The sequence below is a fragment of the Diceros bicornis genome, chromosome 31, assembly GCF_020826845.1.
Source record: "Diceros bicornis minor isolate mBicDic1 chromosome 31, mDicBic1.mat.cur, whole genome shotgun sequence".
NCBI lineage: Eukaryota > Metazoa > Chordata > Mammalia > Perissodactyla > Rhinocerotidae > Diceros > Diceros bicornis.
This window is the reverse complement of record NC_080770.1, coordinates 12,985,276-13,007,316: the sequence shown is the minus strand read 5'-3', so window position 1 is coordinate 13,007,316 and position 22,041 is coordinate 12,985,276. Positions and strand designations below refer to the sequence as shown.

Genomic DNA, 22,041 nt, shown 5'->3' with positions numbered 1-22,041 from the left:
CCCAACAGCCTTACAGTGTAACTATTATTATCCACCCCCATTTAGTAGATTAATAAAACTCTACTGAAAGGAGATGAACTAGTTGACTTACCTATAGGAATGGGGGAAATTAATTTTAACCAGGATGATGCAACTCACTAGTCTTCACAAGCTCTTTCTCTTATGTGTTGCTTCTATTTTGTGACATTTTCTAAACCTTAAAATTTAGAAAGAGGAAGCAGGGGCACTTTTCTTGTCAACTGTCTGTAAGTACAGCAAAACTCATATCTTACGTAATCATAAATACTACTCCGAGAAAATGACAGGAAGTCTCTGAAGTTGGAGAGCAGAGCAGCAAGATCATTCTGGCAGTAACAGCCAGTAGGAGGTTCTGGCTGAGCGCTCCCCAGAGGTGAGCTGGCCCACCAGCCACAACGCACAGGACTGGGCTACAAGAACAGGTAGGCGGCTTGGTTTGGATCATGAATTTTGAGGGGAGATTGCTGTCTTTTGAACAGACAGCCAGGAATCAGATTCTCATCCTGTCTCTGCTGCAGGAATTGGTGAGTCAATTTCCCTCTCTGGGACTCAGTTTACTCACTTTCCAAATAAGAGAATTGGGTGAGACAATCCTTAGGTTTCTTTCAAGATTTGAGGTGATGATTTTCTACAATTCTCTGCATTTCCTAGTATCACCCTCGGTCTTACACAGAATACACTCTCAACAAATGTGACGCCATGCAACTAGATTGAACCCTGTATTAGGACCTCATTGTTCTATTCTAATTCTAGTCTAGCGTAATAGAAAAAATTGCTGCGTGCAGAGCAGTTGTCCTCCAAGCTAGGATTTTTTCCCAAAGTGAGGATTTTAGAATTGTCTTGAAGTGGGCCTGCCCAAGTTTGTCTCCACGTGGTGAATGCAGAAAGACAAAGCATTTGTCTCAGACTGTGGAGTTTGGAGATGATGGCATCAGCCTGGAGGCTTCTTTTGAAGCCATAAAGAATCTTGGTTATACAGAATTCCTCCTAAAAAGTAGCAATATGTGTCAAAATTTAAACATCATAGGCTTAAACTCAGTGAATCCACTTCCAAACGTTACTCTAAGGAGATAATTGAATAGATGATGCACCACAAAGTTGCAAAGATGTTCATGATAGCATTGTTCATAATGGTAAAAAATAGAAACAACTTAAGTAACCATGAATATGTGACTGGTTAAATGAATCTTGAAGTATCTATTCATTTGAATACATTATTTGGCTTTTCTCATTGTGGTAAAATATACATAACACAAAATTTAGCGTCTTAACCATTTTTAAGTGGACACTTCAGTGGCATTTAGTACATTTACATTCTTGTGCAACCATCACCATAATTGAAATTCAACTTTTTCATTTTCCCAAATTGAAACTCAATGCCCATTAAACAATACTTTCACATTCCCCTCTCCTCCTAGCCCCTGGCAACCATCATTCTACTTTCTGTCTCTATGAATTTGAGTACTCTGAGTGCCTCACAGAAGTATAACCATACAATATGTGTCCTTCTGTGACTGGCCTATTTCATTTAGCGTACTGTCTTCAAGATTCATCCATGTGGTAGCATGTGTAGAATTTATCATTTGCTTTTTAAATTTAGGATTTTTATGATCTATATTCATTAGTGTCAAAGATGCCCACAGAATAATATTGGTGCAAAAATAAATATTTCTAAATGGCATAGATAGACTGACTCTGCTTATGTAGAATTATAAATGTGTGTAAACATACGTAAAGAAAGAGGAAAGAGACAAAATGAGAGAGGACAAAAAAGAGAATGTGAAGGATATGTATGAAACAGTGGTTATTGCATGGTAGTTGAGATTTAAGAAACATTTTTGTTTTCTTCTTCAAATCTTATTCCCTTTTTGATTGCATTTGCTACGTTATGCACTCTTTTAAACAAAACAGATAATTAAAAAATAAGAAAAGAAAATAAATTTACATGGTATCTGAGAGTGTGGTGAGCTAGAGGGTATCAGCTAGGCTTCCAGGTCCTAGCTCCAGGCTTAGAATCAAGCATATCCTGTAGTCCTTGGCTATGAGAACTGAAAAATACAGAAAGGAATCCAGAACTACAGAGACTTTTTTTGTTTTTTGAGGAAGATTGGCCCTGAGCTAACAAGTGTTGCCAATCTTCCTCTTTTTCTTTTTTCTCCCCAAAGCCCTAGTACACAGTTGTATAGCCTAGTTGTAGGTTCTTCTAATTCTTCTATGTGGGAAGCTGCCTCAGCATGGCTCGATGAACAGTGAGTAGGTCCATGCCCAGGATCTGAACCGGCAAACCCCTGGCCGCTGAAGCGGAATGGGCAAACTTAACCGCTACACCCCTGGGCCCGCCCCAAGAGACTTTTTTTTTTAATCCTTAAGTTGGAGGTCAATCTTTTTCTTTTATTTCTTTCCAATTTTATTTTTTTATTGTGGTAAGAACACTTAACACGAGATCTACCCTCTTAAAAAATTTTTAAGAGTACAACGTAGTACAGATCTCTAGAACTTATTTATCTTGCATAACTGAAACTTTATACGTGTTGTACAGCAACTACCCATTTCCTCCTCCCCCAGATCCTGGAAACTACCATTCTAATCTTTGCTTCTATGAGTTTGACTATTTTAGGTACTTTATGAATCATGCAGTATTTGTCCTTCTGTGACTGGTTTTTTTCATTTAGCACAATGTCTTCAATGTCAGCCTTAAAACAGAAGGAAATCCTGCAGTATGTGACAATATGGATGACCTTTGAGTTCTGGGTATTATGACTAGAAAGAAGGAGTCTACTTGACAATTTGGGCTAATAAACCATAAGGAGCAAGGCAGAAGCCAAGTTGTCAGAATACGGGAACATTTCTGGAAAGACCATCAACCACATTCCCTAAGACCAGAAATGTTCCTGTGGGTGAATATGGAATTGATGAGCGGCAGCCAATGGACTTCAGCTACCAAGGAGGAAGGATACAGGGGCTGAGAATCATGTGTAGCTAGATGGGCATGCCCAAACCTACAGGGGATATAGAAGAGCTCTGGCATAATGCCTCCTGGGTTACAATCTTGCCTCCACTACATACTAGATATACAATCTTGTGCAAACTATTTAACCTCTCTAAGCCTTATTTTCCTTATCTGCAGATTTCAAGTAATAATAGCACCTATCTCTGAGAGTCATTGTGTAGACTGAATGAAACTCCACACAAAGCTCTTAATGGAGTACCAGACTCATAGTGGGTGCTCAATAAATGTTAGCAATTATCATTTTATCAGACTACTGTTTGATTTTGAAACTTAGATTCTTCTCAAACCTGATGCTTTTTCTACTTCTCTGGCTTTAAAGATGTGCTGGAATGCTCAGTAGAAAGGGCCTGGAACCATCCATGGCATCCTTGCCCCAGCTCTACTGCAAGGATTCAGTGTCAACACTATTCCCATCCTTGTTCACGCAAATCATCCATACTTCTGCCCAGATTCCAAAATTCCCTGAAATGAAAATTAGCACCTTAGACAAGACCTTTATTTTTAGTAATTCTTCAAATAAGGTACTTGATGCCCGGAGAGTATGAGAAACTCGACCAAGGCATAGATCTAGGAGTACAAATGGAGTGGAGGTCATTAACTTCTTACTGAGTATTATGGAACACCTGATAAAGATCACAGAGGCATGACAAAAGGCATTCATGTACATCACTTCATTCAAAGCCTCACAAGAGTCCTTCATGATAGCATTATTATCCCTTTTTATAGGTAATTAAACTGAGGATGAATGTGGGGATATTACCTTCTTGTGGCGAGCTAATAAATATCAGAGTTGAGTTTTAGATATAACAAATATGTATTGAGAGTTTATCACGTGCCCTGCTCTATGTTGAGCCCACTACATACACCATCTCATATAACCCTCACCAGGAACCTATGAAGTAGCTAAAATAACTTGTCTATGCTGAGTTTAGTAATAATTGGTGGGTATAGAATATGAGTATAGGACTGGACTCCAAGACACACACTCAGGTGTGAAACTAGACGCTAAGGCATCGGACTCCCAGCCCAGAGCCCTTTCCCATCGCCTCCACTAGTAATGAGACTGTGGATGTGAGTTCCAATCTTTGCATGTTATGCACTCCATCTGAGAGAGCCTGGAACCATTCCTAAAACACTAAGACATTGAGTTGAAGTGTCAGGGAACAGAACTGTGACACCATCAGGTTAATACAAGACTTTATCCAAACTATGGCCTACAAGAGGGAGAATGTGGTGCTAAGAACAGATCTGGGAAGTATCCCAGTGGCTGAACCCTGCTGCTGACACCACAGAGGCCTAACAATGCTGCTGAGCTGGTGGACAGCAGACAACTTGCTCCTTGAATCTACACTGGAACTGCCAATGTTAGGAAGGAAGAAGGGGGAAGATGAGGAGAATTAATGTGGTATTGAGAAAAATATCACAAGCTTCTGGGCCAGATTGACTTTGTTCAGATACTTTCCAGTTATGCAAATACAGGCTAATAATAATCGTATTTGTTACCATGTATTAAACACTTCCCATATGACAGGCTAAGTGCTTCATGTGACTATTTCATTTGAAGAAAATCACTTGAACTTATTCGTCCTGAGTTTCTAATGTATAAAGTGATTTAATAACATCTGAGTTGTCATATGGATTAGAGCTACTATGGCCTAGTGCCTGGAATTCAGCAGGAGCTAAGTAAATGTTCATATTAACAATTATTAAGCTAATATAGGCAAGGGGGTCATTCTAGGTGGGACAAGCCCTATACAGGAAAGGGATATGGAACAGGATGAATCAACATCTTAATGGAAAGAAAATAAGACTATGATGGAAGAATGAGCAGAACAGGTGTAGCATAAAAGTACAATACTGAGAAGTGTGGTGTGGGAATGTGCCATGAAGCAGAGCTACAGGGGTAAGGAAGGGAAACTAGAAGAAGGAAGAGTGAGGTGGATACACTCAAGGCTGCAAAGCAAGTTCTATGTGAATTGTTTGCATCTCAATTGTGGGACTCCTCAAAATGTTTACAGTTTTCTCCCAGTGACATGCTTCCTGTCCACAATGGATGGACTGTGCCAAGCATGCTAGCTTTCCAATGCTTCCACTGCTCCCCATATTCAGTGTTGTTCCTAAAAGACAAGTCACCCCTTGGGTGATGGAGAAAAATCTTAAGTTCCTGCAAAGTCTAGTCCCTGGGAGTTTCAGACCTTAAGTCAAACCTTGAGTCCTAACTGAGTTTACCGCCTCTTCCAGAATCATCAGCATCATGCTATTACAGCCCAAGACCAAGGGAGCCTTTGACTCCTTCATTCCAAAGGGTATCAATATCCCCCCAAAAGAGAAACTTGAACACATCTACCAAAAAGAAGATAACCTGCAGGATGGTCTGCAAAAAGAAGCCACGGTTCTTGGAGTAAGTCCATCTCATTATAATGGGAACACTCAGGAAAACATTATGAATGTATCTAGACTACAGATCTACAGTGGATCTGGGAGAGTTGTTCAGGTTTTTTCTGTCTGACTCCAGACTAACTGGGACATGAAATGGGGCTTTACGAGAAAACTATAGCCTCCTCAGGCCTTTCTGTAAATTAACTAAAACCACTAGGTCTTTGCCACCTGAAATCTACACAATAAAGTCTCTTGTAATTTGTCTTTAATATAGGATTTAACCATATGATTTTACTCAATATGATTAAATTAGATCTTCTTATTTTGAGCTCACTTCTTAAACATTTGAGATGAGACAACCTTGACTAATCTCACTATACATTTTTTCCCCGTTGACTTAACATAACTGTAAGACACCCAAGTGTCCTAGGTCATCATCTTGCATATCTAGGACTTTAATTCCCACAGGGTTCTGAACATTCCCTTCTAAGACCCAATTCCTACTCATTCCCAACCTTGGAGATCTGCCCAGTTGCACCTTCTGAAATTCAGGGTCAGTTAACATAATCCTCTTTATCCCCCAATTTTTTCTCAAAGGCCTCTTCACCTATTGTACAAACAGAAATCCAGCTCCCAAGAGCACTGTTTTCACTGAAACCCTCACTTCTGGGAGTAGAAGTGAAGGCAGTATCTTTGCTTCCCAGGGACAATCTTTTTCTCTCATCTCTAAAAACTCCCACTTTAGAATCTCATGTCATTCTACTAGGTAATTCACTCCCACTTTTTTAAAAAAAGCAACATAATTGTAGCTTTTTTACAAGTTACATAATTGTCCTTTTTATTTATTATTTAAGAAATCCTAATTCAGTCTTCTACCCAAAAAAGATTTTTTAAAATGTTATTTATATTTTGAACACTGGAAAAGAATAATTATTTCAAGTAATTGTAGACAGTCATAAACTGCAAAAGATTTCTTTTAGGTAATTCTAATTTTAGAAATAATTGAGAATTGATAAGAAAATTAAAATTTAAGAAGACTGAGTTTAGTTTAAAAACCTAAAAATAATCAGTATTTTAGAAAATAACATTAAATGATATTTTGGCAAATTAGAAAAATGATCATCTTTATAAAAATCATTTGAGGAATATGTTGTTTGAAAATAAAACCAATTAATGTTTGTCATTCTATCATTTACCAATATTCACTCCTTAATTTACTTCTTTCAAATAACTGGTTCCATGCTGACTTGCCTTTCTGCCTCTGAAGAAATCCCCTGTTCCCTTTGCCCATGAACTCTACAAGCTAGCTTACATGTAGCCCAGAAGCACAAACACATTTCATTGTTTGCTTCAGCAATCAATAATACATATCGTAAACGTGTTTATTAATTCATACATTCATCTATCATTTATTGAGGACCTTCAATGTGCCAGCCACTATTTCATAAGCTTAGGATAATCAGTGAACAAAAAGAGCCCCATTCTCATAGTCCTTGTGGGAAATTAGAGGCAAAGACAAATTTCTGTGCATTTCCACTTCCTTCACTCTCCCAGCTCATTCACTTCTTTCCCTTCAAGATAATGACTCCTCAATCACCATCACTCCCTCCAGGAGAGTTTCTATCATAAGTTTTGGCTGCTTCAATATCCATGTCTATGATCCTTCCAATACCATGTCCTCTCAGCTCTTTGACTTCTTCTCCTCAAATGCCTTATCTATCCTTCCTTAGACAAACATTCCCGTAGTTGTACCCACAACCTTATCAATACTAGTAGCAGTAAACCCAGTATTATCTACATTTCAAGCATCCCATACTCCAACCACCAACTCTAATCTTTCCAGATCACTCCCTGTGACTCAACATTGACTCTTTCTTTAACCTTACTGAGACTGATTGATAATATCCCTTTCTCACAGAGCCTTACTTCCTCTTATGCCCACTTCCTGCCTCACCTCACCAAGATCCCATAGTTCACTCTCTCTTGTGAATGCCCTCAACAGACTTGTCCTCATCTCCTTAGAGCGCACTCTTCAGGAAAAACTGCAACACTGGTTTAATTCTAACTCTGCCCAACTGCAACATTGGTTTAATTCTAACTCTGTGCCCATTTGCCTACTCTATACCTGAATCCATGCAACTAACAGCTGAAAACACAGACACACACACCACTTTAGATATAGGATCATAACCTCAAATGGACTGTAAAAGCTGCATAAAAAGTACATGATATTTCTTTTATTCATTTACTTTCCTACTACCCCAGAACACTATTTCATACACTCTTTCCCCTCAAACTTCTAATGCTTCTTCCTTTTCTATTGATTACCTTGCTCTTTATAATACTAAGAAAATTGAGGCAATCTGGAAAAAACATCTGCTATCTGCTACACATCTATAATTACCCACATCTGTGACCATATATTCTTTCTCCCCTTCCCATTATTAAGAATAAAATGTCCATCTTCTAATTAATGAAAACCTGCCCTTTGTGCAGTAGATCCCATCCTTTATCACTTATTCCAGTAATTCTCCCCATTATCTCTGCAAATTTTTTTAATCAATCCATGAGCACAGAATCTTAATGCAATTTCTCCCATCTTGAACGCATAAAAGCAAAAACAAATACTTTTAACTTCACACACCATCCAGCTAATGCCTCATTCACTACTTGCCTCCCCAGCAACATTCCTCTAAAGGGCAGGAAGTCAATATCTCCAATTACTCTTGAATGATATTTTCTCTTGAATCATATCCAATGGCATTTGTCTTTGCTCCACATTACTAACCCAATTTCCAAGTCTCCATTGTTAACTTTCTTGAACTAGTAGAAGTGTTTGATCCAGTTGACCACTCTCTCCTACTTGAAACATTTTATTCACTTGGCTTCTTGGACATCACATTCTTCTGGTTTTTCTCCTTCCTTCTTGGCTGCTCCTTTTATGCTCCTTTACTGTTTCTATTTATTTCTCTGATCCTAAATTTGGAGTGCTCTATAGCTCATTCTTGATTGCATTCGCTTTCTATATCTGCTACAATGGCAACCTCATCCAGTAATATGGCTTTAAATATTATCTTCACTTATGACCTGGGAAAAAGAAAAAAAGGACTGTATCTCTTGCCCGGATCTCTCCTCCAAATTTAAGACTCAAATATCCAACAGCCTATGTACATCTCCACTTGGATATCTCCTAGACATCTCCCCCTTAACCTGTCCCAGATTGAAATCCTGGTCTTCCTCCCCGAACCCACTCCTCATACAATATTCCCCATCTCAGATCAATGTCAACTCCATCATTGCAGATGCTCAAGCCAAAACCCTTGGAGGCAAACTTCATTCCTCTCTTTCATAATCTGCATTCAAACTGTCAGCAAATCCTATAGGTTTAATATTCATATACATCTAGAACCCAACTACTTCTCATTACCTCTACTATCATCTTCTTTCAAGTCAACATCATCTCACATGTGAATTTATGCAATACCCTCCTTATTGATCTCTTTTCTCCATTTCCTTACAATCTATTCCCAGCACAGCAGGTAGAATGATATTTTAAAAATATAAATTATATCATGTAATCTCTTTGCTCAAAATTATCCAGTGGGCTTTGCTTTTTACTCAGAATGAAAGGCAAAGTTGGTAAAATAGCCTACAAAGCCCTAGATAGTTTGCACCATGCCCCCTGTACTTCTCAGGCCTCATTTTCTACTACTTTGCTCTTAACTCATTCTACTTTCCAAGGAACTTAACTGTAAAGGACATAATACATGTCCAGTGGCAGTGATTTTCATTTACTTTATTCCCCTGATGCCTGGCATACAATAGATATTTAATAAATACTAATTATATGAATGCTTGAATTCTCATGACTTTAAGTTATCTCTCCTATGTTTGCATCATCTTTCAATTGCATATGCATTTGAAACAGAGAGTAACAGTGTGGGCTCTAGTAATAGGGCTAAAATCCGAGTTTTTCCAGTTGGCCATTTGTGTGGGTTCGCACACATTATTTTAATTCTCAGTGCCTCATTTTTCTCATCAGCAACTAATAAGATGAATAGCCAGAATGTAGAAAGTGTTCAACGAATGTAGGCTGTTACTATTATCATTGGTGTCATAAAAATAATAATTATTATTAAAATCTGATGATGAATAAGATAAGATGAATTATGGCACTAAAGACTTCCCGCTCTATTTTATTTCAATTGAAATTAAACCCTTTTTTAATACTCCTTTGATAAGTTTGTTTTCTGTATCCATCTAACAGGACTGTTGTCCAGAAAAATTTTCTCCATCTGCTTCTCTTAGAACCGAAAATATTTGTCAGCTATCTTTTCAAAATAAAGTTAAAATGTATGTATGATCACTTCCTGATTTGCTAGTTTAATAATCCCTTCAGAAAAGAAAAGAGGTTAGTTATACATGACTTTGTCTTAGAGAATGCCTATTGACTCCTTGTAACACTGTTTTTTCCTTTTTTTTTTTTTTTTGAGGAAGATCAGTCCTGAGCTAACATCCGTGATAATCCTCCTCGTTTTTGCTGAGGAAGACCAGCTCTGAGCTAACATCTATTGCCAATCCTCCTTCTTTTTTTCTTTTTTTTCCCCAAAGCCCCAGTAGATAGTTGTATGTCATAGCTGCACATCATTCTAGTTGCTGTATGTGGGACACGGCCTCAGCATGGCCGGAGAAGCAGTGTGTTGGTATGCGCCCGGATCCGAACCCGGGCCGCCAGTAGCGAAGCGTGAGCACTTAACTGCTAAGTCACGGGGCCGGCCCTTTCCTTTTTAATATGACAAATTATAACATATTTTTATACTCTTTATAATTCACAACGTACATTCAAATAATCACTTTCATCTGTTTAAAGTGTGTTCTAGAATTTTCCCTCTTGTCTCTTGTAGACTATCCAGATCCTGTGTTCCCTGGCGATTTCAAGTTTGGGGGCCATTTTGGTTTCTGCTCCCTACTCTTCCCACTTCAACCCAGCAGTTTCCACCATTTTGATGTCCGGGTACCCATTTGGAGGAGCTCTGTGTGTGAGTAGAGTGGAGTCACCAAGAGAGGATATGCTTTACAAATGCTAACTCGGTGCTAAGTCATGGAGTGACTCAGTTCCAAGAGGCAGGGAGACAGGAGAGGAAGGCCAAGGCCTCAGACTTTCCATTTGTTATCATCCCACATCGTGTCCCTTCAGTTCGGAAAGAGCAGTAGAGGGACTTAATCCATCCTCCTGTGTGAGCATCCCAGGGCATGACTGGTTGGGGCAGGAGGCAAGAGGGGAAGGTAAAACAATGGGCATACCAGGACAGCATTTCATACCTGGCCCTACAGCATACCTCTGGAAAAATGGAAGATTTTTCACATCGTTCTTTGGTGATTTGATGAGGCCATTGGATGCCCTCCAGTTTAAAAATAATCCATTTATCAGGTACTGAATGAAAAGGTCATTTTCCCCTCTGTGCATCTGCCTATTCTTCAAAGTCAATGTAAGCACCCTATGATGAAACTCAAGCCTCTCTATCACTATGGACCCACACCATTCCCACAGTGTTATGTCCCTAAGAGTTTCACATTACATATTGATTGATTGACAGTAACATTGTGGATGCATTTCCACAAGACAACTGAACTGATCATTTCTCTCTTTTCTGAGCAGTTTGCCATTACTGGATCCCTCTCAATTATCTCTGGGAAAAAATCAACTAAGCCCTTTGTAAGTATAAGAACCATCAAATTTCAGCTGGTTGGAATAAAAGGAACTTTAGAGTTAATTCTTCTAGTTCAAAATCTCCATTTGATAGTTTAGGGCAATAAGGCTCAGAGCAGGTGAAGGAGCCCAAGTTCTCCCCCTGGTCCATTGGCAGAACTAAGAGTAAAGCCCAGATTCCTTGCCTTTTAGACCGTTGTTCTTTCCCCTACAAAATGGTACTCCTGGATCATATTTCAAGCTGGACGGAGGTTTACCTCAGTTGTTTAAACAGAGGAAAATTTTAAATATACCATGGACTCTTTACAGCTTGTTATCTTGGCCCTGAATAGGGTAGATGACCATCCCAGCTAGAACCTAGAGATCATTTTTCTAGAAAAACCTGCCTCATAATGAGTCAATTTTCCTAGATGGCAGGGTCAGAGACAGAGGTGTGTGGGCTTAGATCCTGTGACTATTTTCTCCACCCCCTCAGAAACAAGGAATTATTAGACTGTAGCCATTTTCCTGACAAAGGTCAGGAGTAGGGTGGCGGAAGCAGCTGAGGCCTTTGATCTTCTCCATAGCAACCTTTCCCTCTCCCAGGCCACACACTCACAAGGATGACTTAGGGAAAAGCCACATCCTGTCTCAGGAAGATCCAAGGTCTGGTTAGCCATGGGTGAGGGCACATAAGATGGTGTATGAGGCTGGTATGTGCTCCTGACACTTGAAGCTAGAGTCTAAACCCCAGAATCAGTGGATGGAGTTTTGAAGAGTTTACAGTATTGGATGGGGTCAGAGTTCTGGACTTGGAATCAGAAAATATGTACTCCCACCCCAGCGCTGTCACTGACCCATCTGTGTGCTTGAAAAAGTTCCTTCCTTCTCTGGGCTTCAGTTTCTCATTTATAACATGTGGAAGATAAACATGTGGATCTCAGAGGTGGCTTCCCAAGTGCTCTGAATACACTGAAAGGGAAACCTATACTTGGATGACCTGACACGATGTGGGCTCCACATGCAGGACACAAGACAATATGTGGGCTCAATTGCCCGCATGGTAGCTCTGTGCAAAGGCACTGCCCATTCAGTCTGCTCTTCCTTCAGGGACTCAGCACTCGAAGCCATATAGCTACTGGGCTAATGGGGAAGAGAGCAGGGCAACTATCCCTCCAATACATGGTATTCTACAATGATGTTCAAACAGAAAATAACATATGCTGGGAACCTGGCACAGAGCCTGGTACATCAGTGTCTTTGCAGAGGAATCATATCCTGTGAGAGCCCTTTACCGCAAAGTGTAGACTATGACTCAGGAGAGAGTGTGGTGAATGTGGTTCTCATAGGCCTGGTCCACCTACAGGTAAGTGTTCCAACTTCTCCAGTTTGCTTCAGCCTTTTCTCTGAAGCTGCTTCTTTATGGAAGGAGAAGACAGATTGGTCTTCCCAGGAGGAACAAAAGGCCATATTCTAGAAGACCTTAAAGCAACAGAATGATTCTAAGGCTGTTGAGGAAGTAAGGGAGATGCTGGCAGTGACCTGAGCAGTACCATCTCTGTCTTCAGTGCTGCAGATAGTCAAGAAGCCAGAACCTCTATCTCTAAGGAGGAATTATCCGTGCATTCTGTCATCCAACAAACATTTACTAATTATATAAGGTGAGAAACTAGATAGTGAGGAGGGACACAGAGATGCATAAAACACAGCCTGTGCCCCTGAGGAACACACAGATTAGAGAAACGGATAGGGAAGCACCATTGCAGTGCCATGGATGGAGGGATAACAGCATCGCATGCTGCTTCTGTGATGAGATCTCAATGCAGAATTTCTCTTCCAGGCCATGAGCAGCCTGACCTCAAATGCAGTGAGCTCTGTGGCTGCTGGAGCAGGCCTCCTCCTCCTCGCTCACAGCCTGGTGGCCCTGGGGACTGCCTCTCAACAGTGTGACTCAGACAAGGAATATCTATCCTCATTGCCTTATTTGAGGTACTATTATTCAATACACGAAGTCAAGGACTGTTTCCTGGCCAATGTCAGTCTAACAGTAAGTAGTTTCAGATTGAATATCCTGTCATGTAAAATCTCGGTGTCTCCCCTTTGCATAATGTCTGCTTTTTTCACCAGTCTAATCCTGTTGGTCTGAATGACTGGAGACAGACAGAAAAAAAAAAAAATTATGGTTGCAAGAGGCCTGTCAGCAGACTGCATAATATGAGAGATACATTGTGCAAAGTCAAAAAAGGAAATCAAGAAGGGCTGTGTGTAGTCTATCCCTTCAGTAGTATTTATTAAATAATACATATTCCAATCTCAACAGGTTAAACTCTCCAAGTTCTCCCTTTGTTGACCAGGCATTTTTTCCTTCATTATATGAATTTTATTTGATTTAGGATTAATGTATCATACATTAAGTTAGGCACAGAACTTGAACTTTAAGCTCAAACACATAATTGTTATACTTCAGCCCAGTAGAGCTGGAAGGGAGTCAGAGGGGGATGGGAGATGGCCCACCAATGGATTTGACTCCTAGCAGAAATGCCATCTCTGGGCAGCATTTTCTTGCCACCTTTCCCCCAAACTTGATAGTGACCACCTGTTGATGGCGACATTCCTGGCTTAGTCAATCCCTTATACAGGATCATAGTTTTAAAACCATAAACTTTGGCCCTTTAAGGAGAAAGATTTCTTCCTTTGTGACTCCTCCTAGTAGGAGCTGGGGAGACAAAGGCAATATCTCTCATTCCTTTGGATCTATCTGATTCATGAATCTCAGAGAACATTTGCAAGTTTCTGGACTCATAGCCTTCCATGAGTCTGCCCATGTGATCCAGAGATTATGAAAAGCAACCCCTTTGATCCAGGAGCTTGAGGAACTGAAAGAGCACAGAAAGCCATCTGGTTAGAAATCAGCATGAGGGAGCCTTGGAGATAGTATGACCCTGGTGCAGGGCAGATGTCAGGCAAAGCAGTGAGAGTGGGAGAGGCATCCCCTCCGCTGGGAATATTGGGGGTTTAATTTTAATGAAAACTAATCTCAATACATCAAACTCTCTCACATAACTCAAGCCAAAGAGAACTTTTTGCAACATCAAAGAAGTTGCAACATGGCTGAGTAAGTGGACCCCAAAGGTCCACTCTTTCTTTGTTAACACAAAAGTAATCTGGGCAATAGTAAAAAAATGAAAAATATATACCCAAGGTTGGAAGAAGGAAGGAAGGGAGGGTGGAAGGAAGGAAAAAATCAAGGAAGAAAGACATCTTAGGATCCAGAGTCTAAGAAGGATTCTAAAGCCAGGTAACCAAACAAGAGCTGAGACCAGAAAACCAGGGAGGCTTGGATAGGAACATGGGTGTTAGAGGCTGGGATCATGGAATTTGAATGCCCACGATGGGATCTGAGGTTCTTCAGGCCCACAGGAAGCAGAGAGCTCTCCCTCAGTGCCCTGCAAAAATGTTCAAAGCTGAGACTCAATATTTACCCTATTTATGAAAATAAGACAAGGAAAACTCTGCCCAACATCCCAAGAAACTTCAAGCAACTCTGCCATAAAGGTTTCCAGGATGAAATTATCTCACCAAGCCTTGGGCACGTATGATATCCAAATCCAAAATTACATATAAAATAGAGGAACCTTAAATAAAAGGATTAACTTAAAAACTGTTCCTGGATCTGTGAAACTCCTAAGGTTCTATCAGAACTAAACCTAAAACTACCATCTAGGAATATGTCCATAAACCCAACTTATGGGTCTCCTATGTATCAAAGAATCCCCTCCACACCCACACATTGAAATTATGTAAGAATAAAAATATTTTGAAAAAATAAGGAAAAAATGGAGAACTTCAGCAAATGGAACAAACATGAAAGTCAGTTGCCCTAAAATTGGAGATTATATAATAATTTGAAAAGGCTATAATGAAAATATATTTTAAATGATTAAAGACATAAAAAAGGAATTGAAATCAAAATGAAAGAACACGACAGCAAGAAAAAAAAAACAAGTTGAATTGAAAAAGAACTAAATAGTAGGATTGGAAATGAAAATTATATGGGGCCGGCCCTGTGGCATAGCGGTTAAGTGCGCGCGCTCCACTGCTGGCGGCCCGGGTTCGGACCCCGGGCGCGCACCATCGCACCGCTTGTCAGGCCATGCTGTGGTGGCGTCCCATATAACGTGGAGGAAGATGGGCACAGATGTTAGCCCAGGGCCAGTGTTCCTCAGCAAAAAGAGGAGAATTGGCATGGATGTTAGCTCAGGGCTGAGCTTCCTCACAAAAAAAAAAAAAAAATGAAATGAAAATTATAATCTTTTCAATTAAAACCTTAGCGTATCAGTGAAATAGCAGATTCAACATATCCAAAGAAATAAACAGTGAAATGAAATTTACGTCTGGTTAAATCACACAAGACACAACACACTAAGATAAAAATTTGGAAAACATGAATGAGAGGTTACAAGGCCTAGGGGATACAGTGAAGTGAAAAGCTTCAACACACATCTAATTTGAGTTCTAGTTGGACAGCCTGGGAGAGCATACAAAGAGAAATAACAGAGAGTTTTTCAGAATTCAAAAAAGACATGAGATTTCAGACTGAAGGAATGCACTGAGACTGCTGCAGGATAGATAAAAACAAATCCACACCTAGAAACATCATGACAATAAAAAGCACCCCCCAAAAAAAGAGAAAATAATAAAAGAAACTAGAGATAAATGAAGGATTACTCTTATCTCAGAATGTAGGATACCAAGGTTTTGAGATGAAACTGTTGCTGCTTATTTTCCTTTTTCTGTTAAGAGATCCAAAAGAGAAAGCAGCAAAGGGAATTCAACAATTTTCTCTGTCCCTTATTCTCTCCACTGCTAGAGGCTTTATCCCCCAGACCCCTCTCAGTCAGGCACAAGACCTAGCCTATGGCACCGACCATTACTGTCCTGATTTTCAGGGTGTGCTGCTGGTGATGCTCACCTTCACTGTGCTGGAACTCTTACTAGCTGCCTATGCCTCTGTCCTTTGGTGGAAACAGGTCTACTCGGAGAACCCTGGGGTGAGTACACCAACATGTCATGTGATACCTGCTGGGTCCCAAGATTTGAGCTATGATGATCCAGGTCTAAAAAGTGGCAGAAAGAGAAGTCAGTTATTGGTCATGAAGTACAAGGGGAAGGCGACTTTTACAGTGAGAAACGAGTTCAGTTAATGGGCTCCTTCATGATGACACTCCGGTCATCTGAGATCGGTTGGTGCCTCCTGAGCAGCAAACCAGTTTCAGAATTGCTTAATATGAAGCTAGATGGCTTCAGAAATTACCTGGCCCAACCCCTTACGAAAGAGCTAAGGCTTGGACAAAATCATATGGTGAATGAATGATACAGACTAATGGGCTGAGAGTGAGAACTTGTATCTCGTCACTCTTGTCATGAATACAGCCACCTGCCTCCTTAGAGAGTCTCCAAAGCCCAGTACCCTTGCTCATGTGATGAGATTTTACTAGGACATCTCTGTTCTCTTTATGCTCTCTTGTGTTCTTCCTTACTTCCTCTTAGGTCTTGACATTATAATTTTAAAATACTTTCCTCTAAAAGCTACAGCAAAAAAAAAAAAAAGAAAATTTTTAAAGGGACTAAATAAGTTATGATTCAACTATGATCTTATAAGAAAACGGTAACATGATTAGCAGATTGGAGAATGTCTTTTGTTTGAACTAATATTGATGCAATGATGTATTATGGTAGAGTTCGAAGAGCTACTAGGGTACAACATTTGGGGAGAATGCATTACAAATACGTATCAAAAAAGCCTCCAAAATCAGAGTTAAAAATCTACTAACAAATTTCATTTTTTCTAGAGTGCGTTATCCTTGCCTCACTCACAAGATCACACCCAACATGTCAAAAAGAATTCTTCAAGGTCATGGATATGAGTAATTCTTGGCCTTAGAGAAAAAAGGAGGAGAAATCCAGTGCTCACGGCAAAGTGCGATTAGACTTTTCTGAAATTCTACTTTAGAAAGAAACCAAAAAAAAAAAAAAATAGCTTTTGTTTTATACTTGCTTAGTATGGCTAATTTTATTGCTCTTGAAAACAATTTCTCAGAAGCCCAGGTCAGTAAAATTTTATTAGCCACTCTTCCAAGATGGCCATAAACTTATAAACTTCTCTGGGTGAACTGAACAGAAAGTGATTCGTTTATCCATAAATAAGAAGAGAAAATGTACACTCTTCTGCTAGTGTGAATTGGCTAAGTCATATGGCTATGCAGGCCCTGTTTCTGTATTATTTTTATACTTATATTGCTTAAATATTAGATATTAGAAATTGCAAAAACATTTTAATTAAAAACACTTGGAAAATACATGGCTCCATTTCTGTCAATTGAATGAATTGAATTTCTGTCAATTAAATACGACAATATTCAGTCTCATTTAATGAGTTTATTCTTATCTTTTTTTTTTTTTTGGTGAGGAAAATTGGCCCTGAGCTAACACCTGTTGCCAATCAACCTCTTTTTGCTTGAGGAAGAGTGGCCCTGAGCTAACATCTGTGCCCATCTTTCTCCACTTCGTATGTGGGATGCCATCACAGCATGGCTTGATGAGTGGTGTAGGTCCGTGCCTGGGATCTGAACCAGCGAACCTGGGTCACTGAAGTGGAGCATGCCAACCACAACCACTATGCCACCGGGTTGGCCCTTATTCTTGACTATCTTGATTCAAAGATTATAATTAATCACAACGCTTTCTCCCAAGTTCTAGACCAAATAAGAAATTAGACATATAGAAATAATATCAACTTTATTACTGTGTTGGAGTAAACAACATGACCTACCCAATAGAGGTTCCTAATATTACCCCTTGGGTCTAGGCTTTGGGTTCTATCCCAGAGAGGAATGTGCAACAGAAATGCATATATATGTTTTCTAACTGACACGTACAAAAATGGTCACAGAAGTAATACACACAATAGCCCCCAAAAGGAAACTATCCAAAAGCCTACAAACAGTAGAAGAGACAAAACAAAAATTGTGGTATGTTCAGACAATGGAGTACTATACAGCAATGTGACTGGATGAACTACAATTACGTGCAGCCATATTGATAAATCCCACAAACATAATGTTCAGGGGGAAAAAAGTCATGCATAAAACAGTACATACTGTATGATTCCATGTATATAAAGTAAAGTTTAAACACAAGTAAAAATAACGTGTAGTGTTAGAATCAGGATAGTGGTTACCTTTGGGGGTAGTAATTGGGAGGGACACAGAGGGCCTGTGGCTTCCTGGAAATGTTATTTTCCTTGATCTGGAGGGGTGCTGTGCATATATGACTTGTGTTCTCTTGTTGATATGTTATAATTGAATAAAAACATTTTTAAAAAGCTACTTTTGACCTCTGACAACTGTCTAATTATTGAGCCATCCCTCACTTCTTTGCTATAGTCAAATGCCTTTAAAACGTCATCTCCCAAAAACCTTGGAGCCATCCTTGACTCATCTCTTTCTTCCACACACCATATTTAATCTATCATTAAAACCTGCTGGTTCTAACTTCGAAATATATCGAGTCTGATTACTTCGCACCATCTCACAAGTACTCTGGTTCATCGTTTCCCATTGGCATTACCGCAAGAGCAACCAACTGGGCCCCCACATCGCTCAGTCTATTCTCCACATAGCAGACAGTGGGATTTTTTAAATCGAAAATCAGATCATGTCACTCCTCTGCTCAAACGCATTTCATTTCATTCCAAATAAAAGCCAGCGTCCTTAAATGCCCTGACAGGATCTGAACTCTCATTCCCTCTGATCTTCTCTCTGACTACTCCCCCTTGCTCCCTCTACTCTGGTCACAGTGGCCTTTTGCTGTCACTCTACATACTCTTTCTTCAGGAATTTCACACTGGCAGGCCCCTCTATCTGGAATGCTTTTCTTGCAATTACTTGCATTGCTTGCTTTCTCACTTATTTTAGGTCTTTCTTCAAATCTGTCAGCCTCAGTGAAATTTCACTCAGAGACCTACATAAAATTGTAACCCTCTTACCCCTTCACTTTCTTATTTTTTCTGCATAGCACTTACCACCATCTGACGTACTATATATTTTATTTGTGTGTTTGTTAATTGTATGTCTACCCCCACTAGTCTGTAAGCTACATTAGCGTGCTTACTTACTACTCTTTGCTGAGGTTTTCAGCTCCTATTTGTGAGTGTGTGTCCGTATCAATATTTTAAACTGGGGATAAAGGACCTTGGAGATTCCTCCTTATCCCATAAGCCAAGCAATACAATAAAATTATATTTTATCCAGGATCTATATCTTGTTTGTTTTTTGCTGTTAATAGAAAGGTACTTCAGAATATATTCAGAATTATCGGTAATGATATTCCTAATAATATTATCTGGAACATAATCAGAATAATATTCCAAACTGATGGAAGGTGTGGTTAAAGACAGTGCATCTTTCATTTGTAACTCTTCTCTGCCCCCTAGCCTCGGTGTCTTTCACAAATAGCACAACCATCAATTCAGTTTCTAAAGTCAGAAATTTGGGAGTCATTCCTTTTTTTTTTTTTTGTGAGGAAGATCGGCCCTGAGCTAACATCTGCCAATCCTCCTCTTTTTGCTGAGGAAGACTGACTAACATCACTAACTGGGCTAACATCCATGCCCATCTTCCTCCACTTTATATGGGACGCCGCCACAGCATGGCTTGCCGAGCTGTGCGTCAGTGCACGACTGGGATGTGAACCAGTGAACCCTGGGCCGCTGCAGCGGAGTGCGCGCACTTAACCACTTGCACCACCGGGCCGGCCCCTTCCTCTGCCACATTCACTTCGGGAAACCAAGGGCAAGAACCACCAACAGGAAGGTCCAATAAACTCATGGCAAGAAAGAAAGTGAATGGTTTTAACCAAGTCCAACCAGACATTGCAAGTATTTAACATACAATTCTAGAACTCTTGAGTCCTCACCCTCGATTTTTAAAAAAATGCAGGTTCCCCAAAAAGGTAACTCAAAATTAGTGGCTGAGCTACACATACTCAGATCCTTATTACAAACTCTCCAATTCTTCCTCTGATCTCAGCCAACTCAGGTGAAAGATTCTCCTTGTTGGCTTGATGAAGGGAGTAAGCAGCCATGTTGAGGAAGCAAGGATCTGAAGGTGTCCTCTAGGATCTAATGGCCAGCAAAACCCAGGGCCCTTAGTCATACAACCACAAGGAAATAAATTCTGTCAACAACCTGAATGTGCTTGGGAGTGAGTTTTCCCCAGTTGAGCCTCCAGATGAAAACACAGCCTGGCTGACACCTTGACTGCAGCCATGTGAGACCCTGAGCAGAGGCACCCAGCTAGGCCATGCCTCAAAAAGTTTTCTGAACATGAAAACTGTAAGATAATAAATGTGTGTTATTTTAAACCACTAAATTTGTGGTAGTTACATAGCAATAGAAAACTAATACACACTGGATTGTTCCATGGAAAATGAAAGAGGAAAAGCCAAGCTCAAATTTCAGCTCCATCACTTATCAGCAGAAACTGTGTTCCTCAGTTTCCTCATCTTTAAAATGGATATGATAATAGAACCTACCTCCTAAGGTTGTTGGAAGAGTGACACGACAGCACATGCAGAGGGATGAATTTAATGAGGGAGTAAATATCTCATTTTATTTAGAGCAGCAATGGCATGTACTAAGTCAAATTCAAGGAAGGGTGGTCTTCTGCAGGCTGAAAGCAAAAGGGAATATCATTTCTACTCAAAGACTATCACCCTGCTGTAGTTGCCCCATAAAGATTCTGTCTTTTCACCTCTCCAGGGAAAGCCTGATTCCCACCCTCTGGTCTGAGTCCATATATTGAAATATCAGAGGGTCCATCTTTAAGAAGTTTGAAAGTCAGAAGCAGGGGAAAACGGCAGAGGCTGACAACTATAACCTAGTTGAAATGATAAAATGAGATGCATTTTGAAATAACCAAGGCAGATAGAATTATAAGCTTCTCCATCTTAGTAAAAAGTAATTTAGTAATTCATTCCTAAACATTAGGCATTCTGCATGAAGACAATTCTTTTCCATCAATTTAAAGAAAAAAAAATTATATGCTATTCGTCAACCCAAACTCCTATCCGATTTCCTAAAATGTAAGTAAAAGGCAGTAAAATACCCATATATGAGCAGTAAATTAACGTTAGGTTAGAAAAGGCTGAAAACATTGTAATTCCTTGATCACCAAATAATCACAATGGTTGGTAACACACAGAAGCTTTGTTTGCAGTTTGTGGCTGCACTTAGCATCATTCTGGGTGTACTTCCCTTTTATTGACACAGCATACTTTTCAAAACTTCTCTACATGATTCTAATGGTCTATTAGTTCTGCTTAGAATTTGAATACAGACCCGTTCCACACTTTGTTTTGTTTAAAATGTTGCATTGTACTTTAGGTACACAAATTAAAATTTACCTGAATAAATACTGGCAGAAAAATGTTGTATTGAGAAATACATACCTTCTCTCAAGTTTGGGTGTGAAAAACAAAAGAGGCATTCTATCAGGAAAAAATTAAAAGAGGATACAGTCTGTAATTATTTCTATACATCACTGGTTCTAAACCTGGAGTGATTTTGCCCTCCTCCACAGTGGACATTTGGCAATGTCTGGAGACAATTTTCGTTGTCACAACTGGGAATGTGCTATTAGTGTCTAATGAGTAGAGGCCAGAGACGCTGCCAAACATCATATAAAGCACAGAACAACACCCTACAGCCAAGAATCATCAGGTCCAAAATGCCAGCAGCGCCAAAGTTGAGAAACCCTGCCGTCTATGGTTGCAACAAACTAGGAAACAGTCAAGGTAATATTTGCATGTATTTTTCTGGCTTTGTGAAACCATTTGCTTTTATGATTTAATAGTTAAAATCATAACAAATATAGGAATATAAAGG

General features: G+C 39.7%; 1 protein-coding gene across 1 annotated transcript; it reads left to right on the top strand.

The window, feature by feature from the left end:
- Positions 1-355: 355 nt before the first annotated feature.
- On the top strand, positions 356-17,506 carry MS4A7 (membrane spanning 4-domains A7). The gene is made up of 7 exons (XM_058527400.1): positions 356-440; positions 5,270-5,429; positions 10,312-10,446; positions 11,067-11,123; positions 12,937-13,143; positions 16,046-16,147; positions 16,949-17,506. The coding sequence occupies exons 2-7, from the start codon at positions 5,283-5,285 to the stop codon at positions 17,021-17,023; spliced, it is 723 nt and encodes a 240-aa protein (XP_058383383.1). The 5' UTR covers positions 356-440; positions 5,270-5,282; the 3' UTR covers positions 17,024-17,506.
- The last annotated feature ends 4,535 nt before the right edge of the window (positions 17,507-22,041 follow it).